At 41.2% G+C, this 22,155-nt stretch overlaps 1 protein-coding gene and 1 long non-coding RNA gene across 2 annotated transcripts; one reads left to right on the plus strand and one right to left on the minus strand.

Annotated features, from left to right (window-relative positions):
- Positions 1-291: 291 nt before the first annotated feature.
- LOC309508592 lies at positions 292-6,449 on the plus strand. The gene is made up of 3 exons (XR_014209584.1): positions 292-728; positions 1,347-1,475; positions 6,305-6,449. It is a non-coding gene; the product is annotated as an uncharacterized lncRNA (long non-coding RNA).
- Positions 6,450-7,377: 928 nt separating this feature from the next.
- LOC309508171 (uncharacterized protein) lies at positions 7,378-18,172 on the minus strand (the record flags this gene model as incomplete). The annotated part of the gene is made up of 3 exons (XM_082182696.1): positions 18,111-18,172; positions 15,010-17,596; positions 7,378-7,404 (listed from the first exon to the last, which is right to left on the minus strand). The coding sequence occupies exons 1-3, from the start codon at positions 18,164-18,166 to the stop codon at positions 7,378-7,380; spliced, it is 2,670 nt and encodes an 889-aa protein (XP_082038822.1). The 5' UTR covers positions 18,167-18,172.
- Between the last annotated feature and the right edge of the window lie 3,983 nt (positions 18,173-22,155).

A 22,155-nucleotide genomic window follows, 5' to 3' on the forward strand; every position in this document is an offset into this window, starting at 1 on the left:
CTAGAGGGAATGACTTAGACACACCAAAATTGGTGTATTTAATGTTGGGACTGTCCTCTATCAGAATGTCAAACCATTACAACTTTCCCGCGATCGGTTCTATGGGCTGCCATAGACTCCCAGAGCGGAAGAAAAAGAAGAATTATTTTTGGTACGCCAACAGATACAATAGGTGCCTACGCACATTCTGTGCTTGGCCCCTAATAATCCTACCGGAAACAATAGGGCCTTCGCCCTTTCAGGGCTTGGGCCCTAATAATCCTTACGAAAACAATAGGGCCATAATGACATTATGAATACAATTGCTGCCCTCAAATGTTAATCTGAACTAAAATAAACCTTTGTTTATAACTACTACAATATTACATTTCACTTTTTCCAAGGAGCTGTTTTGTTTTATATGCTCCTAAGAAGAGTCAATTATAGCTCTAGAACTGCTCAAAGTAAAAAAAAATATCATACTTTATGATGTTAGTTTTAATAAAAAAAGAATTAAAATTAAATCAAGAATTTCTCTGGCATTTCTTTCTTTTTGCTGTATCGAAAACGTACCGAACCGTGAATTTTGTGAACTGTTACACCCCTACCATCTATTCATATACCACGTGTTTACGATCCATTATATACCATTGTTAAGCTGTACTTTTGAACTTCCACAGAAAATGTTATTGACTGTGATGAGGAAGACGGGAGCATACAAGAGGGACACTGTTCATCTACTGTTGACGGTTTGTATTACTGTCAAAATACACTACTACATTTTGCAGTTATTCATAGTTTTCAGTCACGTAACTTGTGAAGACCTGACAGACAAAAACATTGTTCTAACATCATAGCCAACATTAAAGAAGATGCTTCAGTATGCTGAACAAATGCTTTTTTGATGAAACGGCTCATTGTGTAATGAATCAAATGCCTCCAAGCTATTCTTCAACTAAATTACACTAAACATTCATTCTGGAGTGAATATTTTTTGTGAGTTTACTACCATAAAAATGATATTTCATAGGAGAAACTTGTACAATTTTCGTAAAACACTAGCTGATCTGCTCTCTTCTCGTGTTGTGTCATGGCACAAAACGAATCATGTCAGATGATTAAGACATGAAATAAAATGGTTATACTCAATTTACTTGCGCTTATGTTTGATTAAATGTCTGCTGGAAAGATGTAGTTCAATTATACTTGCAATAATGAACAATTGCGCAGGTTTAGGGTTTATTGTACTTCAATGATTTTAAATAATTAGTGCATAAGTGTGACAAATAACAGTGTATTGTCAGCATTCTATAGTACATTTAAATTGTATCTTTCTGAACATTTTGAACTTTGATTATTTTCCATAGAACCATCTGCAGAGATGGCACTTCCTCCTACCGAGAGGAATGACATGCCTCCTCCACCCAAGAGACCCAGACCACCATCAGATGAAGAGATGCCTACAGGAGCCCGTGCTGCTAGACCTTCTTCCAAAGGTGAACTCTTTACACATTTCTAAGACTAAATTAGACCCTTTAGGAGCACTTTAACACCCAGATCTCAGACCAGATCACTAAATGCTGATTTAGTTTTTTGCCGTTTCCCTTTTGAGCCGTTTCCACAAAAACATTAGCGATTTGAACACTTTGCCACATAACTGTTTCTGCTGGCAGCCCTAAATTGTTCCTCTACACTTGAATTTCTAGATCATAATGCTCAGGAACCCATCTGTAGTTGTTACTTGGTTGATGCTAGAATCTACTAGGTGTTTTGTGGCACTAGTAGGAACTGTAGCTGTTCTAATAATTAAAACAGTGAATCAGTAATAACTAACCCCTGGAGCAGTTTGAGTGGATGGATGCATAAAAATTACTTGCAACCAAGACATTGATCCTAATATATTTTCCTTTTATCCAATGATCATTTCAGGCCAAGTGACTGAATGTAAAAATCACTGTTTGATTGACAGTGTAATTCTATTTATAGGTAGAATGCAAATTAATTTCTCTTGCAATATAGATGCTGACATAAATACTAGGGCTGCCCTCGACTAAAGTTTTTTTTCTAGTCGACTAGTAGTCGTTCATTTTAAGTTATTAGTCAACTAATCGCATTTTTATATTAATAAGCCATAACTCATAATAATGAGCCTTTAATTGCCTATATAATACATAGCCTAATTAGCGCTCAAGCGCACACTTAAAGTTCCACAGCGCACCGGCAAAAATAATGATTGAGTGTGTCTTGAAAAAACAGAAGGAGACTGTTTAAACATTGTAATAATTTATTGATATTTTCGGCTGCAGAGATTAAGTCGATGATGTGGACTCGTCATCTCCGCGTTTCATACGGATTACATAATCTGAGAATATTTATTTTCCACTTGAATTGATTCGTTTAAAAGCAGACATTTCAAGCTTTCTATAGATATATTTCTCGTGTGTGAGGCGAGTATACGCTGAGTTTCGGCTCATTTCTGTGACGCTCAAGTTCACTGAGACAGCAGAAAGCACATCCTGATTGTTTTCATTATTTTACAAAGCACAACATTTTGTAGTTATTGTGAGTTTACAGAAATAAAAGTTGAACCTTTACAGTTTGCATTACTCTTATCTGTATGAATAAAATGACAGAGTATTGAAAGTTAAATGATCGCGCCGGCGCCTTTATGTCCTGCGACTATCCGACTAATAAAAGACCTAATAAATAATAATAATAATAATAATAATAATAATAATAACCTGTAGCGACAATGACAGCCCCCCCCCCCCCCCCCCCTAGAGGTGTGTGTAAACCATAGGAAAGCATATATGTCCTATTGTAACATTAATAGAACTGCAAATGCCTATACTAATGCATAATAATGTCTCTTTGCATTGCTACGTCTATATTCTATTTTTGATATCTCTGTAATCCTCTCCAGCTAACGGAGTTAAATTTCGATAACCAATTGCAGTAATTTGTATCGTTTGAGACCTTTCATATGTCTGGAGCAAATCTTCTCAAATTCGATCTCAATCATGACTCATTCGAGTGGGCGCGTCTAACCGGACAAAGGAAAACCTTCCGCTCGAAATGCGCTAAGATGATTCGCCCTCCACGCAAAAGGAGGCGTACACGGGACACTGTTAAAAGTCTGAACCTTCAGTTTACAATTCTCTCAACTCTCATCCTCTCTTCTGACCTTCTCCTCCACGCGCAGCGCTTCTCCTCCCAACGCAACCAGCTGGACAGGCCTTGCCCTGGGCCTCTGGACGCATGCCCCGCGTCATGTAGAAGCTGCCGTTCTTTTGCAACTAAGTTCCTACTCGCCTTTCCCCTCCACAAGGGAAATGATCTGAACTTTCTCGGTAACGTTAAATTCAAGTGAGCCTTTACATCGTTTTGCGAAACGACCCAGAAGACGAAGCTAGACGCAAACCAGCCGGACACGCGGACACGCGCACACGCGCGCCCCCTTTTCAGCACCACACTGAAAGAGCACAGAATCTTGCAAGTATCTCGCTCTAAAAGCTGATTTCAGGTGTCGAGCTCTTAGGTCTGTGAATTAAGTTACCCTCTATCTCTTCTCTCTGTTTCTTTCTTTCTTTCTTTCTTTCTTTCTTTCTTTCTTTCTTTCTTTCTTTCTTTCTTTCTTTCTTTCTTTCATTTCATTCTGACCACGCGATGTTTTATGTTTTTGTTTGGTTAAATGTTTGTTTGTTTTATTGTTTGCATTTTTACATACGTTTATATTGTAGCTCATATAATCTCTCTAGTTTACATTTATTAAAAATCCATTTATACTTTTAACTGTCTCTGTGTTTGAAAACCCACCTTGTAAGTCAATGAAATCAAAGATCTAAGCTACAAGCTCGATATTATAGACTACCTTGAGTAGTTTTAATTCATAAACTCAAAGTTTGATGTTCGTGGCCAGAAGATAAAACTTTCTTGGAGTTTGTAAACAGGGATACTCCTTCTTAACCCTCTGAGGTCTGAGGGATTTTTGGGGTCCTTGAGATGTTCTGACATGCCCTGACATTTGTGCTTTTTTCAGTTGCTTATAAACATATTAATGGCAAAGGTATAATTACACTCTATTTAGCACAAACATGGCTACCATAATATGTGAGCAACATGCATGTACATGTTTGTATTTTCGAGAGAATAATGTTTATGCATGGTTATTGAAAAAACTAAAAACTAAAGTTTCCGAAATAAGGCCACAAAACACATACTAAATACGTGTCAATAAGACTTTTGACTAATTGATGTCTTTGCCTAGAGTTTTTTCTTCAAAATGATGTGAAAATCATCCTGCCCTTATCATTCACATAACACAATACATTGATTTAAATCTTGTAAAACACTTTTTGTTTGTAAAGGCAATATGCGCAAGGGGCGTCAACCATTCAACAGCATCATGCATATGTAGTGGTTCACACCTGAGGGAGACAATGGGGCCCGCATACTTAATGAGCCATTCATTCAGGTGTGTCACCTATAGCCACAAGAAAGAATGCAAGAGCAATATATATACAGTATATATATATATATATATATATATATATATATATATATATATATATATATTCTACCAAATTGGTTCACAGTTGGAAGCATGTCAATTTTTTTTTTTTTTTTACAAATTTTGCTTGCAAATTGTATAATATCCAAGGAAAACATGTCTATTAATTGTGCAGTTAATTCTCATACTGTATTTTCAGTTTTGGAATATGTATCCTCTCCCCAAATTTGTCAATAATAAAACACAATAAAAATTATTTAAAGAAAATGCTTATATTTACCTTTTAAAATTTGTTTACATCTACCTTGTAAATATATATTTTTTTATTAAAAAGGTTACAATTACAACAACAATTGAAGTGTAATCTTGCTTTGTAAAAACTAAAGTATACATTTTATCATACATATTTCAAACTTCGAATATAGCCTACATTGACAAAACATACTATATAACAATAACAATATTTAACAATATTTAACAAAAATTGGCAAACAAAAGCTTATTTGAGGTGGCAGATATTTTACAGTAAAAATGTGTAATCTATCCAAAACTAATCAACGAAATGTTGTCTTTCATTTGTCAGTAAAATAGGTATTTCGTTTTTATTATAAGGAATATAAATGTTAATTTGCAGTTTAATACGTTGCTAATACAAATACATTTTATTTCAACATATTTCAATCGATTTTACTCAGTATAGCAAAATAGTTTGCTAAAAGCAGATCATTCATTCACACACAGAAACGCAATTCAAATTTAAACCGTCTTTTTGCGAGTTGTGGTAAACAGCGCATCTCTGCCGTTCATTCATTCACACAGAAACGCGATTTACTTGAGAATGAAAAAAAAAACTTACTACATTATTCCATCCGTTGCTCCTCGAAATACCAGCACTTCTGAGGTAAGTTTTCCATTATTATTATTCCTCACAGCGCTGCGAGACAGTGTAGACAAGTGCAATGATCTGAATAAACTTGATGTGTTTTCTCGAGCTGATATGTGGGCGTTCACAGTTTGTATGGGATCGTCTCAGTCATTTGCGTTTGAATAGCGCGCGCTCTCCGTGGGCGGGGCCGATTATAACGTAATGAGATGAGATGAGCTCGACTGGAATCGCTCTTTTAATACAGATTTCACAAGATGAGAATATTTGTTTTTTATATAAATTACTTCATTTAAAAGAAGAGAATTCAAGCTTCATGCCTGTGTGTCTGTATGCCTGTTTGACTGAGTATCCGCTGAGTTATTGTTCATTTTCGGACGCGTTTCAGAATGGACTTCACTGGCAGAGAGAAGGCAGAACTCGCTTCGTGTTTATTTTTCTTTATTTGGCAAAAAGCACAACACTTTGTTTTTATTGTGAGTATACACAAAAATAATACACATTTAACAGAATCGATTGATGTATGAAACTCCTATGGAAAATCAAAGTCAACAGAGTATTTATGAGTTTCTTTTACATTGATAAAAAAAAAGCGAGCTGGTATCGCCGGCGATACCGTAGACCTCAGGGGGTTAACTGATAGTCTTACATTTATTCGCTGGACGAATGACTGATGATGAGACCAGTTACAGAACGAAGTATTTCCGAAAATTGATAAAGTAATGTATATGCGATTTATGAATTATGACCATGAGTTATGATTAGTAATATTTCCCAAATTCCCTATATTCTTGAGCTAATTCGCATTGACCCAGAGTCATTTACGTTACAAACCAGACCTAATAAATACTGATAATAGGATTCAGAACTTCGGATTGGAATTCCAGCACACACACTTTATCATTTAAATAGTTTTTTCTGTCCACTTTTAGGTAAAAGTACCCAGAGGACACCCTGGCAGCAGACAGAGGTGCAGGCGGTGGAAAGGCACATGAAGTGATTCATCATATCGCTCACTCTACCAGCAAAGAGCGACTGTGACAAATGTTTAAAAGTTGAACCAGAAGCCCTTAAGAACGGCGATTGGAAGACCGTGAAGTTTTACATTTATAATCGCATTACAGCTTACAAAAATAAATTGCAGTGCAAATAATAATAATGTGAAGATGCAACTCTGTCATGGCAGGTTTTGTTAAAAGATGTTAAAGGGTTAACATGTTTGGGTTTGCTAACCCTTTAAAACAACAGCAACACTTGTAGGCTATAGAATAACTTTGTTGTTCGACCAATGCTTTCCGACTGGTGGCCTTGATCACAGTCATCATAAAACATACGGCAAACAGTGTGTCATGTTTGCACTGTTTTATGATGACCGTGATGAAGGCCACCGGCCAGAAAGCATTGGTCGAACAACAAAGTTATTCTAAAGTTGTAGTTTGTTTAAATTCACATGTCTGTGAGAGGAAGCATGTGTGAAAGATAAAGATTTAAGATTTTTTTAAATTATTTTTATATCAGGACTTTTTGAGGTAATATGTGAAGTTGAACTCAATAAAAGTTGAATTCAGCAATTGTAATGTGAATTAATGTGTTGAAGCTCAATTAGTAGTAGATTTTGTTTTATTTTTTATAAGTATCAGGTGAATGAGTAGCAGCTGATGCTGGGAGGTTGGCTGAAAAAATTACAATTATAGAAAGAATAGTTTGAAGTGGAAAGGTTTAATTGTTTGACTTGTGGGTATGAAATGGGTTTGAAAATATCCAGACAATAATTCACTACTTGCATGCAATCCTTTGATGTTGCAGTGAAAAAGTTCTCCATTCACATATAATCCACTTCAATCACACTAATATTCCAATCAATTGTAGGAACAATCAATCGATCCAAACAAATATTCTGCATGTTGAGGAGATGATTACAAGCACAACACTAGGGCCTGGTTTCACAGACAGGATTAGGCCTTTAGTTCAGTTAGGACATTTAAGTAGCTTTTATAAACGTGTCTTAGAAATAAGCATTACTGGTGTGCATCTTGAGACAAAACAATGGCACTTGGACACAAAGGACTTAATTTAAGATGTGCTTTCAGTTAAAACGGCTTAAACACACACTTTAGTCTGAGACTATCTTAAGCCTGGTCTGTGAAACTGGCCATAGGTGTTCTATGCAAGAGTGAAGCTTGGTTGTAGATTGAACCCATTTTTAAGGGCAAATGGACAAATGCAATCTGAGGAATTACTTTGTATAAATGCCTATTATTTGTCATTAGTAATATACTTATTGTTCTATCTAGGTCCCCACAAATCAAAAGGGGAAGTTGTGTGAATTATGCAAATTAAGTCCCCACAAATCAAATGGGAGGTTGTGTGAATTATGCAAATTAGGTCCCCACAAATCTAATGGGAGGTTGTGTGAATTATGCAAATATTATGCAAATATTATGCAAAGTGGGTCCCTATAAGACATGTCCACTCGATTTTTCAAAAGTCCCCATAACGCATGGTCAAATCATTACTTCATCAATTCAGATATCTGAAGGCGTGTATAAATTATCGAAGCTATGGTAAGTATCCCTAATTTTTTTCATACCTCTAGAACCTTTAGAAAGGGTGGTCCCCACAAGTGATGATCATAAAGTTGGTCTGATTGAACAGTGGACACATAAAAAGATACTCCGTCATTTTGTTCATACAGGACACCATTCAAACTGCAAAGTGTTAGCATATATTTGTGTACAGTCGAAATAAAGCACAACATTGTGCTTTTGTAAAATAAATTCAAGCAATCTGCCCCCCGAAAGGCGCTAATTTTAAAATGAAACTAAAATGCTCACGGCTGCACACACATTCATAACGGTGCGCGTCCACGGCGAGGAACGGGCAGAACAGAGTCAACGTTTTTTAGTTCATTACTACTTCCATAGGAATTCATTGAAAACGCTCGCTCTGCTCTGCACCATTATCCATGTCAGTGTGGACGAACATATTTTACTTTCGTTTTTAAGTTAGCGATTCAAAAGCCCCCAGCGGTGTCACACGTTGATTAACCCTCTGGGGACCAAGCTGTTTTTGGGGCCCTTGAGATGTTCTGACATGCTCTGACATTTGTGCTTTTTTCAGTTATTTATAAACATGTTAATGGCAAAGGTGTAAATTCACTCTATATAGCACAAACAGGCCTACCATAATATGCGAGCAACATGTATGTAGATGTTTGTATTTTTAAGAGAATAATGTTTATGCGTGGTTATTTAAAAAAATAAAAATGAAAGTTGCTGAAATAAGACCACAAAACTCATACAAAATATGTAGCCACAAGACTTTTGACTAATGGATGTTTTCTCTTGGAGTTCTAGCTTCAAAATTATGTGAAAATAGTCTTGCTTTATTGTTCACAAAAAAAAAATACATTGATTTAAATGGTGTAAAACAGGTTTTGCTTGGAAAGCCAATATGCGAGGGGGAGGAGTAGTTTACACCTTAGATTACCCAGTCCCACCCACTCTGCATAATGACTCTGCATAATTAGCCATTCATTCAGGTGTGACACTGACTGAGCCACAATGCAAGGACAAAATAGCCTATATATTTAGAAGAAGACTTATATTGACCATTTAAGATTTTGCTTACATCTATCTTGTAAATATGTTTTGCTATTTTATTAAAAAGGTTACAATTACAACAATAATTACAATTTCAGCAATATTTCTGCAAAAAAAGTACTCTTTCTTTGTAAAAAAAAAAAAGAAAAAGATTATAGGCCTACATTTTATCATATGTATTCATTAGTTTGAATATAGCCAACATTGGAACATCTTAGTCTATGACTTTATTTTTGACAAAATAGTATTTTATATATATGAGCAGAAAAGTATCTTTACAAATATGTACCCTTCATTCATCTCACAGAAACGCGATTCATATTTAGGCTAAACAGTCTTTACAAATATGTACCCTTCATTCATCTCACAGAAACGCGATTCATATTTAGGCTAAACAGTCTTTACAATTATGTACCCTTCATCCATCTCACAGAAACGCGATTCATATTTAGGCTAAACAGTCTTTACAAATATGTACCCTTCATTCATCTCACAGAAACGCGATTCATATTTAGGGTAAACAGTCTTTACAAATATGTACCCTTCATTCATCTCACAGAAACGCGATTCATATTTAGGCTAAACAGTCTTTACAAATATGTACCCTTCATTCATCTCACAGAAACGCGATTCATATTATAGAAACGCGATTCATCTTTTTGTTTACATAGGCCTACACTAACGTTATTCCATAACGTTATTCCACATTAACACTTGAGAAAGGATAACTTAGCCTACCTCACTCCTCAGCGGGATCTGCTCCTCATATCAGCACGGAAAATTTTCTCCATAAGGTAGGCTATATTATGCCTCTTTGTTTACAGTTGATGTGGGGGCGTTTCACAGACTGAAATGGTTCTCAGAATTTGCGTTTGAATAGCACGCGCTCTCCGGGGCGTGGTCAAATTACTGTGAATCATCTCGTAATGAGCTCGACTGGAGTCGCTCTCTTTTTATACAGATTACAGAAGCTGATAATATTTGTTTTTTATATAAATTACTTCATTTAAAAGCTGCGATCTCAAGCTTCATGCCCGTGGGTCTGTTTCCCTGTTTGACTGAATTTTCGCGGAGTTATAGATAATTTTCGAACGCGTTTCAAATGGGAGTTTACTGGCAGAGAGAAGGCAGAAATAGCATCATGTTAGTTTTTCTTTATTTGTCAAAAAGCAAAACACTTTATTTTTATTGTGAGTATACAGAAAAAAAATAGAAACTGAACAGGATCGATTGATGTATTACACGAAAATGAAAGATCAAAATTAACAGAGCATTTTGTGTTTATTTTTCATTGCTAAAAAAAAAAACGAGCAAAACGCGCGGGCGCGTTTTTGGTCCCCAGAGGGTTAACCGGTGTTAAAATATTCTCACCGTCACATACCTAGTATATTTTTATATAGATACAATAGGCCTACCTGATTTTGAACACAAGAGTGCAGTATAGCACTATGAATGACATAATTTATTTATTTAAAAAAAAAAAAAAAAAATTCTGGATGTTTTTAAACTTAAACAATTATTAAATTGAAAAAAAAAAAAGAATAAAATGGGTTTAGTTGTGATATTTGTATAATTTTATATAGAAATAAATGGCGTACAATAAAATTTTTAGAAGATATGAGGCTTTTAGTGTTTCCTTTTTTGACATTACTTTAATCCCTCGCCATAGCAAAACCGTTTGAGATATTTAATATCCGTTCTTCTTTAATGTATTTTCATCATGTTGAAAAAGTTTGGTGTGAATAAAATAAACCACTTAGGAGGAGTAGCTAAAAACTCTGAGTCTGAAATATCCAAAAAATCTACATTCAAACAAAATATCTGACTTCCTGTTGGTCGGAGCTAATGACTGTAAATTAGAAAGTTGTCCGGCTCGATGAGACCAATATACGTCCTGATTTTTGTAACTGTGGGTAAAACTAACCCCCCCCCCCACTTTTGTCAAAAGCATTTTGAAAGTGACACACTTCCTGCTGCCAGTTGGTGGCGCTATAACTTTGACTCACAATAGTCACATCCATCTGATCGGCCTCTTACCACGAACACACTGCTGAAGTTTCATCAATATCAGTTAATGTGTGCAGAAGTTATAACACTTCGTGTTTCTCTTTTCTCGCCATAAATTTGTGTCCTTGCCACGGCCAAACCGTTCGAGATATCAAAAATCCGTCCACAATTTAGCATCCTCAATGTCTTGACTCCATGCACACCGAGTTTGGTGGCGATTGAATTAATTTTCTAGGAGGAGTGTTTCAAATTCCACAGCAAGCGTTCTCCAAACAACCCATAATAGTTGACTTCCTGTTGGGCTGGCGTATAACTTAAGAGTGCGAAAGTTGTTCGGCCCGATGAGATCTATATGTGTACTGAGTTTCATATTAATTCATGCAAGCTAGTTTGATCTATGGACCAAGTTTTCGGACCCCATTCAAGGGGGCGCTGTTGAGCCCCCCTGCCACGCCCGGGTACCAGCTTCAACCCAGCCCTGATGGCCGCAGGTTCTGACCTGTGTGCAAAGTTTCAAGAGTTTTCGAGCACGTTAAGGGCCCCAAAAGTCCCTGAAACCTTGAAAAACAATTATAAAAGCAAATTTCTCCTAACAGACAAATCCCCCACACCCCCCCCCACACACACAGAGACACAGATACAGAGAGAGAGAGAGAGAGAATTCTCCAAAAAATCACATTCAAACCAAAATATCTGACTTCCTGTTGGTCGCAGCTAATGACTATAAATTACAAAGTTGTCCGTCTCGATGAGACCAATATACATAACGATTTTTGTGACTCTAGGTAAAACTAAGCCCCCATTTTTGACCAAAGGTGGCGCTACTGAGCCCCTCATCACACCCATTTCTGAAACTTTTCACATGTCTACTGGCTAATAAATGTGATGTGTCTGTCGAGTTTCATGCAATTTCAAGTATGTTAAGAGTCTCAAAAGCATAAAAAAAATAAAAATTAAGTTTGATGCGTTGCCACGGCAACAGTATCTAAGATATCAATAATCCTTTCACAGGTCTACATTTGCCGTGTGTTTACATTATACACATAAAGTTTGAAGCAAATTGGGTAAAAATAAGAGGGTGATTTCAAAGCATTTTGAAAGTGACAAACTTCCTGCTGCCAGTTGGTGGCGCTATAACTTTGACTCACAGTAGTCACATCCATGTGATCGGCCTCTGACAACGAACACACTGCAGAAGTTTCATCAAGATCAGTTAATGTATGCTGAAGTTATAGCACACTTCCTGTGTCCCTTATTCGCTATAAATTTGTTTCCTCGCCACAGCCAAACCGTTTGAGATATCAAAAATCCGTCCGCAATTTAGCATCCTCAATGTCTTGACTTCATGCTGACCGAGTTTGGAGGCGATTGGATGAATTCTCTAGGAGGAGTACATCAAATTCCACAGCATGCGTTTCCAAACAACCCAAAACAGCCGACTTCCTGTTGGGTTGGCGTAAAACTTAGAGCACGAAAGTTGTTCGGCCCGATGAGATCTATATGTGTACAGAGTTTCATATTATTACATGCAAGTGTGTTTGATTTATGGACAAGTGTTCGGATCCCGTTCAAGGGGGCGCTGTCGAGCCCCCCTGCCACGCCCGGGTACCAGCTTCAGCCCGGCCCTGTTGGCCGCGGGTTCTGACCTGTGTGCAAAGTTTCAAGAGTTTTCGAGCACGTTAAGGGCCCCAAAAGTGCCCGAAAGTTTGACAAAAAATAAAAATAATAAATAAATATAGCTTGCGGGCCCAAGCCGGTGGCACCGCCACCCTGGTGCCTTTAGTTACACTAAAGGCACCGCGGTGGTGGTGTCACCGGCTTGGGCCCTCCATCGCTGCTCGCAGCTATATTTATATATATATATATATATATATATATATATATATAAAAATATATATATATATATATATATAAATGTAACAGTATACATATATTCCCACTTCCATAGGTATTCATTGAAAACGCTCGCTCTGCTCCGCACCATTATAAATGTCTGTGCAGGCGAACATATTTTACTTTCGTTTTTAAGTTAGCGATTCAAGAGCCCCCAGCGGTGCCACAAGTTGATTAACCGGTGGGGAAATATTCTCACCGTCACATACCTAGTATATTTTCATATAGATACAATAGGCCTACCTGATTTTGAACACAAGAGGCAGAGGTGTCAAGTAACGAAGTACAAATAATTCGTTACATTACTTAAGTAGAAATTTTGGGTATCTATACTTTACTGGAGTAATTATTTTTCAGACGACTTTTTACTTCTACTCCTTACATTTTTACGCAATTATCTGTACTTTCTACTCCTTACATTTTAAAAATAGCCTCGTTACTCCTACCAGTTCATTTCGGCTTGTTTTCATCCGGCTTGTCGTCGTTAAAAAAAAATTGGCCAATTACACAAACGGTTTAGATCTGAGTCCCGCCTCCTGAACACACATCGCTAAACTGATTGGCTTTGTGTTTTCTTTCTAACTTGTGAGAGGCTGTAGTCACATTTGGTTGTGCGAAGCGCAAAAAATCCTCCGAGTCCAGAAAACGTACTCGGTTACTAACGTAACCTCGGTTCTCTCTAGAAGAGGGAACGAGTACTTGCGTAAGATATCTTACGCTAGGGGAAAACCTCTTTTCCTCGAGATATTGAAGCCAAAAATTATCCTTAATTTTGCAATAATGTAAAACGCATTGCAGCAGTATGCAGACATGGGCGAGACAGCTCGCGCGCCCATTGGCTGCTCTGCGGCAACTGCACCAGCCTATCGATAGAGGCTCCTCATGACGTCAGAACCAATGAGGGGGCTTCGCGCCCATTACGTCATGTCCCGCCGAAATCGGGTGGGGCCAGGGCTATAAACACGGCCCAGAGAGGCTGGTTTGGTCAGTTTTTCATCGCTGAGGCGAATCAGAACATGACGCATGCACGGCAAGATACGCAAGTACTCGTTCCCTCTTCTAGAGAGAACCGAGGTTACGTTAGTAACCGAGTACGTTCTCTTACGAGAGGTCTCTCGTACTTGCGTAAGATATCTTACGCTAGGGGAACACAATGTAAAACGCCGTGCGTGCTTGAGACATAACACTAAAGTCCCAAGGGCAGGTGCCCGGGGCTCATACAGTGCCTAATCACAAGGGACTCACAGAGAATCCGGGAAGAGGGGCTAGAATAGCATCATTCCTGTAATATTGAGCTCTGATAAGAGCATGTTATATCAAGTGTTCCACACAGCCAGGGCGAACTCAGCCTGGACTGGTAAATATGGGGGACTTACGTACTGCCCACAGAAGCATATAGGCGATCAGTGATCGACGCTCTAGCAGTTTCAGCATCCCGAGCCGATAGCATCGGGCGGGCAATACTGAAAAATTAAACCGAGAGCAACCTAGCTTGCAAAGCGGGAAACTCGAGGTTATAAAAACCTTATAAATGTAGACGGGGAGGCCCAGCCTGCCGCCATACAGATATCTTGCAAGGCAATCCCACTGGACCAAGCCCACGACGAGGCCATGCCTCTTGTGGAGTGCGCTTTGACACCTATCGGGCATTGCAGGCCCTTGGATGTGTAAGCTAGCGCTATAGCATCAACTATCCATCTGGATAGACTCTGTTTTGACGCAGCTAGTCCCTTAGAACGTCCGCTGAACAAAACAAAGAGCTGCTCCGTCTGTCTGAAAACAGATGAGCGAGACACATAGGCTCTTAACGCCCTGACCGGGCAAAGGAAGCCTGCGTCCCCTTCCTCCTCAGATACCGGCAGGGCCGACAGGGAGATAACCTGTGCCCTAAACGGTGTGTTGAGGGATTTAGGAACATATCCGTGCTTTGGTTTGAATATGACTCTCGAGTCATTCGGCCCAAACTCCATACACGTCGTGCTCACTGAGAGCGCTTGCAAATCCCCTATGCGCTTCACTGAAGCGAGAGCCAGAAGAAACACTGTTTTGAAAGACAAGAGTTTCAGGTCTATTGACTGTATTGGCTTGAATGGGGCACCTTTCATGGCTTCCAGAACCATGGAAAGGTCCCAAACGGGAACTGAGGGTGGTCTGGGAGGGTTCAGCCTCTTAGCTCCTCTTAGGAAGCGAATGACCAGATCGTTCCTTCCTAATGACTGGCCGAGCGGTGGTTCAGCGAACGCTGCTATGGCCGCCACATAGACTTTGAGCGTGGATGGGGTTCTGCCCTTATCCAAAAGCTCTTGTAAAAAGGAGAGAACCTCCGGCACCCCACAGCGTGAGGGTGAAGTGCCACTCGCTGTACACCAGCTAGTGAACACAGACCATTTTGAGGAATAGAGCCGCCTCGTAGATGGAGCTCTAGCCTGCGTGATCGTGTTTAACACTCCCGCTGGGAGGTTAACGGGTACCCGTTGATGGCCCACACATGTAGGGACCAAAGCTCCGGGCGAGGATGCCAGATCGAACCGTTCGCCTGCGAGAGGAGATCCCTCCTCACCGGTATCGGCCACGGGGCGGTACTCGTCAGCTGCATCAGGACTGGAAACCAGACTTGGTTTGTCCAAAATGGGGCGATGAGTAGCACTGGGCATCCGCTCTCCCTGATTCGCTCTAACACCTGGGGTAGGAGCGTGACAGGGGGAAACGCATAGAGCGGGCAGCGGGGCCAGACGTGAGCCAGCGCATCCCTGCTCTTGGAGAAGAATTCCTGACAATGAGCGTTCTCTTGAGACGCAAATAGGTCTATTTCCGCTCTGCCAAATGTCCTCCATAGCATTTTGACTGTCTGTGGATGTAAAGACCATTCTCCTGTCGGCAGATTGTTTCTGGACAGTCTGTCTGGTCCCACATTCAGATGGCCGGGCACATGCGCTGCCCTGAGCGAGCGCAGATTGTGCTGAGCCCAGACCAGGAGGCGTTCCGTCAGCCTGTGAAGGATTCTGGATCTGATACCTGCTTGGTGATTTATATAAGCCACCACTGACATGTTGTCCGAACGGACCAAGACGTGGTGACTTTTTATCTGGGGACAAAAGCACCTCAGCGCGTTGTCGACTGCCATCATTTCCAGGCAGTTTATATGCAGAAGCTTTTCCCGTTCCGACCACTGGCCGAATAACGGTCTGCCCTCGAGCAGCGCTCCCCATCCCGAGGTTGAGGCGTCCGTAGACACCACCTTCACACTCGAGGAAGTCCCCAGGCTTACACCTGACCGGTACCAGTCGGTCACTGTCCAAGGTTTCAGAGCTGCGACGCATTTCTGATCGACCTTGAGGCGCGCGAGACCGGAGGTCCAAGCTCTGCGCGGCGCGCGCTTTCAACCAATACTGCAGCGGGCGCATGCGAAGCAGACCCAGCTGAAGCACTGAGGATGCTGAAGCCATGAGACCCAGCATCCTTTGAAACTTTTTGAGCGGGACTAAAGCGCCGTGGCGAAAAATCTCTGTCATGCGCTGAATACTTAGTCTGCGCTGCGGCGACAGCTGTGCTGTCATAGACAGCGAGTCCAGATCTGTGCCCAGAAAAGATATTTTCTGACTGGGAGACAGTGAACTCTTTGCCCAATTGACTGTGAGACCTAAATTCTCGAGGTGATCGAGTAATATGGTCCTGTGTTCTATGAGCTCCGACTGTGATCGAGCTAGAACCAGCCAATCGTCCAAATAAATCAGCACTCGTATGCCTCGGAGCCTGAGGGGTGCGAGCGCTGCATCCATGCACATCGTGAATACGCAAGGTGCCAGGGATAGGCCAAATGGCAGGACTGTGTACTGATATGCCTGGCCCTCGAAGGCGAATCTCAAAAATCGCCTGTGACGTGACGCTATTTGTATTTGAAAATAAGCGTCTTTCAGATCTATCGACATGAACCAGTCCCCTTGGCAAATTTGCGAGAGGATTTTCTTGGTCGTGAGCATTCTGAACCGTCGTTTCAGAAGTGCTTTGTTTAGTCGTCTTAGATCTAAAATGGGTCTGAGACCTCCGTCTTTTTTGGGTACCAGAAAATATCTGCTGTACATGCCCCCTTCGCTCTGAGCTTGTGATAGGGGTTCTATAGCCCCTTTGCTCAGTAACTTCGCTATTTCGGCCCGAAGTAGGTGTGCTACTTCCTTTTTCACCGTAGTATCGATTTGCGCCGCTTTGCGTTGCGGGCGTCGACCGAACTGTAGCGAATAGCCTCTTTCTATAATGTCTAGCACCCACTTCGAAACCCCGGGTAGCCTTGCCCATGCGTTTGCACGAATGGCTAGGGGTTGAATGCGAAGCGCGCTCTGGTCGCTCAGCGACAGAGGGGCTTCAGTGTGCTGCAACATAAGCGTCGCGCTTATGACATTTGAGGCAGGGGGCGCGCTGATAACAGCGGGCAGATTGCCCGCGCTCGACGACTCTGCGGTGGTCAACCGAGAGGGGGAGGGCTGGGCGAGTCCCGTAAGACCTGTCATGTCTATGTGTGAATGTGGGCGTGGGATAGCGGGCACATTTACAACACTGAGAGCATTGTCTGCCTGAGCAGAGCGAATGCATGTTGGTTTCGTTTTACAGAAACCTTGAGACATGCAGAACGTAGTGTTTGTGGACACTGGGCAGTGGGCACATTTACCACATTTAATGCGCAATCGATCTGGGTCGATTTCATGTGCGCGAGCCCTGTGCGACGGGCTGTGTGTAGGAATGAGCACTGGGCGTTTGTGTGCAGGCAAGCGGGCTGTGTCGCCGACTTGTTTACTGCAGAATACACTGGAACAGTCGCATTTACTGTAACTGAACGAGCGAGAAGTTGCCATAGAAACAGAGAACGTCAACATGCTGGCGTTTGTTTGCAGGTGTGCGTGTATTACAATAGGCTCGTGCACTGCAATATTGACATTTCCAGAGAAATGTGTGAGAATGGAGGTAGTGACGCACGGAAACCATAGAAACGGTGCATGGGTGCAGGCGAGCGGGTTGTACAACGCGCTCGTTGGCTGCAAAAATACACATCTGCAGTCGCCTTTTCAGGGAACTGACAGAGCGAGCATTGACGGCAAAAAAAAAAAAAATATTTTTTTATTTTTTTTTGCCAGTAGACCTGGGATCAAACACGGGTCTATCGCGTGAAAACCTGAGAATCTGCCACTGAACCACAGGGGAAGACACAAAGGCATTTATATAGCGCGAGTATTATCAGAGAAACCTGTGTTTCTGTGTAGGAATGAGCACTGGGCAGTGGGCATTTTTGTTTACACTCATAACACCATCGGCCGTGGCCGGAACACCAGAAAATACACTCTATGGGATTTATCTGGGTAGCTGTAAAGCGGCGTTTGTGTGCAGGCAAGCGTGCTGTGTCGCCGACTTGTTTACTGCAGAATACACTGGAACAGTCGCATTTACTGGAACTGAACGAGCGAGAAGTTGCCATGGAAACAGAGAGCGTCAACATGCTGGCGTTTGTTTGCAGGCGTGCGTGCATTACAACAGACTCGCTCACTGCAGTATGACATTTCCAGTCGCCTGAACTTCAGAGGGGAATGAGAAATGTGTGAGAAATAGAATTTGGCCCGGCCGCAGCGGGACATTATCACTCTTTTCTCCTTTCGCCAGTGACGCGCGGGAACCATAGAAACGGTGTTTGGGTGCAGGCGAGCGGGTTGTACAACGCGCTCGTTGGCTGCAAAATGCACATCTGCAGTCGCCTTTCAGGGAACTGACAGAGCGAAGCATTGGAGGCATAATTAATCTGCCGTTAGACCGAGATTCGAACCCCGGTCTCTCGTGTGAAAAACCAAAGATTCCACCACTGAGCCACAGGGGGGGAACACAAAGGGTTTCAGATGCACGAGCATATAAGAGCGTCAACATGTTTTCTTCGGCGTTTGCTTGCCGGCGCTGCAATATTTATATTTCCAGTCGCCTGATCAGGGAACTGAGAAATGTGTGAGAAAATTCAGGTCAGGTCAGTCCAGCCTCGGCGGGACTAAAACGCTATTTTCTCCTTTCGCTGGTGATTGACGCGTGAATGGGGCGCAGAGGCAGGGTAGCTTTCTTGTACATAACGAAAAAACTAACCCCGACCGTCCGCTTCCAGCCTCCCCTGTGAACGGCGCATTTTGCGCGGCTCGAACAGAGGGAGAGAGAAAGCTAGCCCCGTGACCGTCCGCTCCTGACATCCCCTGTGAACGGCGCGGTTTGCGCGGCTCGAACAGAGGGAGAGCAGGTATCATCCTCCAAGCAGGCAAGGCAAGCGGGCGCACCGGCGAGCTTTGCGGGTAGGGGGGGGGAAGGGGCGTCTTGAAAAAGACGCCCGGCTCTTTTAGTGCAATGAGAGTGTGTGTCGCGGCGGCAAAACACAGTAACAGAGAAAAGGATATGTACGCCGGAAAGCGTCAGCAGAAACGGCGACTGAAGGCGGCGAGATGTCGACCAGCTGCTTCAGATGCACTAATCCCGCTGGGTGCTTGGCTCAGACGGCGTGGCTTCCTCTCGGGATCCAGCGATGCGAAGTCCGCTGAAGGGATGAAAAACTGACCAAACCAGCCTCTCTGGGCCGTGTTTATAGCCCTGGCCCCACCCGATTTCGGCGGGACATGACGTAATGGGCGCGAAGCACCCTCATTGGTTCTGACGTCATGAGGAGCCTCTATCGATAGGCTGGTGCAGTTGCCGCAGAGCAGCCAATGGGCGCGCGAGCTGTCTCGCCCATGTCTGCATACTGCTGCAATGCGTTTTACATTATTGCAAAATTAAGGATAATTTTTGGCTTCAATATCTCGAGGAAAAGAGGTTTTCCCCTAGCGTAAGATATCTTACGCAAGTACGAGAGACCTCTCGTAAGAGAACCAGATGCGGTAAGCGAGGGAGAAATTAACAGTTCTGTGCTCAAGAATACGGGGCAAATCGCGTCAAATATTGATTTGGGGACAGACGTTTTTACAATATAATGACAATCGTAACATAACACTAACATAATCGTGTGTGTGTGTGTGTGTGTGTGTGTGTGTGTGTGTGTGAGAGAGAGAGAGCGAGAGCGAGAGTGTTGTGTGTGTGTGAGAGAGAGAGCGAGAGAGAGAGTGTGAGTGTTGTGTGTGTGTGTGTGTGTGTGTGTGTGTGTGTGTGTGTGTGTGTGTGTGTGTGTGTGTGTGTGTGTGTGTGTGTGTGTGTGTGTGAGCGAGAGAGAGTGTGAGTGTTGTGTGTGTGTGTGTGTGTGAGAGCGAGAGTGTGTGTGTGTGTGTGTGTGTGTGTGTGTGTGTGTGTGTGTGTGTGTGTGTGTGTGTGTGTGTGTGCAACTCTACATTATAGGGTCAAAATATCCCCACAAGATGTCAATATCCGAAATCCTTGTCCTTTAGGGGATTTTTTTTCTTCCAGAAAACAGCTTATAAATCAGACTTTTGTTTTTTGAAAATGTAAAAATGCAGACAGTTTTCTGTGATAGGTAAGGTTAGTCTACAGGGGGCTAGAATACACAGTTTGTTTGTACAGTATAAAAATCATTGTCTATGGAAAGTCCCCATAAAACATGAAAAAATAACATTGCTTGGTCTGTTGAAGGCTGATCTTGTTGAAATGAGAGGCCTGTTGACCAAATCATCTCAGTCTCATCAGCTGGACTGAAAGAAGTTTCAGTGCTCTTAGGAAACTGAAAACATGGCTCAGAGCAATGGTCACAAGTGACATTTGACAGTATTGCTGTGTGTCGTGTCCAACAGGACAAACTGGACAGTATTGATGTGAAACATATGCCAACAGTTCATTTCTGTTAAATGATTAGTTCACTTAGTTAAAAATGAAAATTCTGTCATCATTTACTCACTCTCGAGTTGTTTCAAACCAGTTTCTTTCTTCTGCTAAACACAAAAGAAGATATTTTGAACCAGACTGTTGATGGTAGCTATTGACTTCCATAGTATTTTTTTTTTCTACTAAGGAAGTCAGTGGGGTCCATCCACTGTCTGGTTATTGACATTCTTCAAAATATATTCTTTTGTGTTCATCAGAAGAAAGAAATTCATACAGGATTGAAACAGTTTGAGGGTGAGTAAATGATTTTCATTTTTGGGTGAACTATATCCCTTTAATGAAAGATGCAGACATGTGTTTGGCTTCTTCAAAAAGCAAGGAACAAGACAGTATTGCACTATTGCATTGCACTATGAGCGGAGTAAAGTTAAGTCTCTGTTATACTGCCACCATGTCTTTATTAGTTATTTGTAACATTACAGAATTAATGAATTTACCTATTGCATTTTTTTCCTTGCATTACTTTTACTTTTATACTTTAAGTAGTTTTGAAACCAGTACTTTTATACTTTTACTTGAGTAGAAAGCTTGAGTTGATACTTCAACTTTTACAGAAGTCTTTTTAAACCCTAGTATCTATACTTCTACTTGAGTAATGAATGTGAATACTTTTGACACCTCTGACAAGAGGGCAGTATAGCACTATGAATTACATAATTTATTTTTTGGACTAAAAAAACATTCTGGATGTTTTTAAACTTAAACAATTATTAAATAGAAAAAAAAAAAAAAGAATAAAATGGGTTTAGTTCTGATATTTTATATATTTATATATAGAAATAAATGGTGTATAATAAAATTTTTAGAAGATAGGAGGTTTTTAGTGTTTCCTTTTTTGACATTACTTTAATCCCTTGCCATAGCAAAACCGTTTGAGATATTTATCATCTGTTTACAATTTAGCATCTTTAATGTATTTTCATCATGTTGAAAAAGTTTGGTGGGAATCAAATAAACCACTTAAGAGGAGTGGGTAAAAATTCAGAGGCTGATTTTGCAAAGAAATCCACATTAAAACCAAAATATCTGACTTCTGACACACTTCCTGCTGCCAGTTGGTGGCGCTATAACTTTGACTCACAATAGTTACATCCATATGATCGGCCTCTTACCACGAACACACTGCTGAAGTTTCATCAAGATCAGTTAATGTATGCAGAAGTTATAACACTTCGTTTTTCTCTTTTCTCACCATAAATTCGTTTCCTCGCCACGGCCAAACCGTTCGAGATATCAAAAATCCGTCCGCAATTTAGCATCCTCAATGTCTTGACTTCATGCACACCGAGTTTGGTGGGGATTGGATGAATTCTCTAGGAGGAGTATTTCACATTCCACAGCAAGCGTTTTCCAAACAACCCATAATAGCCGACTTCCTGTTGGGCTGGCGCAAAACTTAGAGCACGAAAGTTGTTCGGCCCGATGAGATCTATATGTGT

Source organism: Leuciscus leuciscus (genome assembly GCF_965113295.1).
Source record: "Leuciscus leuciscus genome assembly, chromosome: 10".
Lineage (NCBI taxonomy): Eukaryota > Metazoa > Chordata > Actinopteri > Cypriniformes > Leuciscidae > Leuciscus > Leuciscus leuciscus.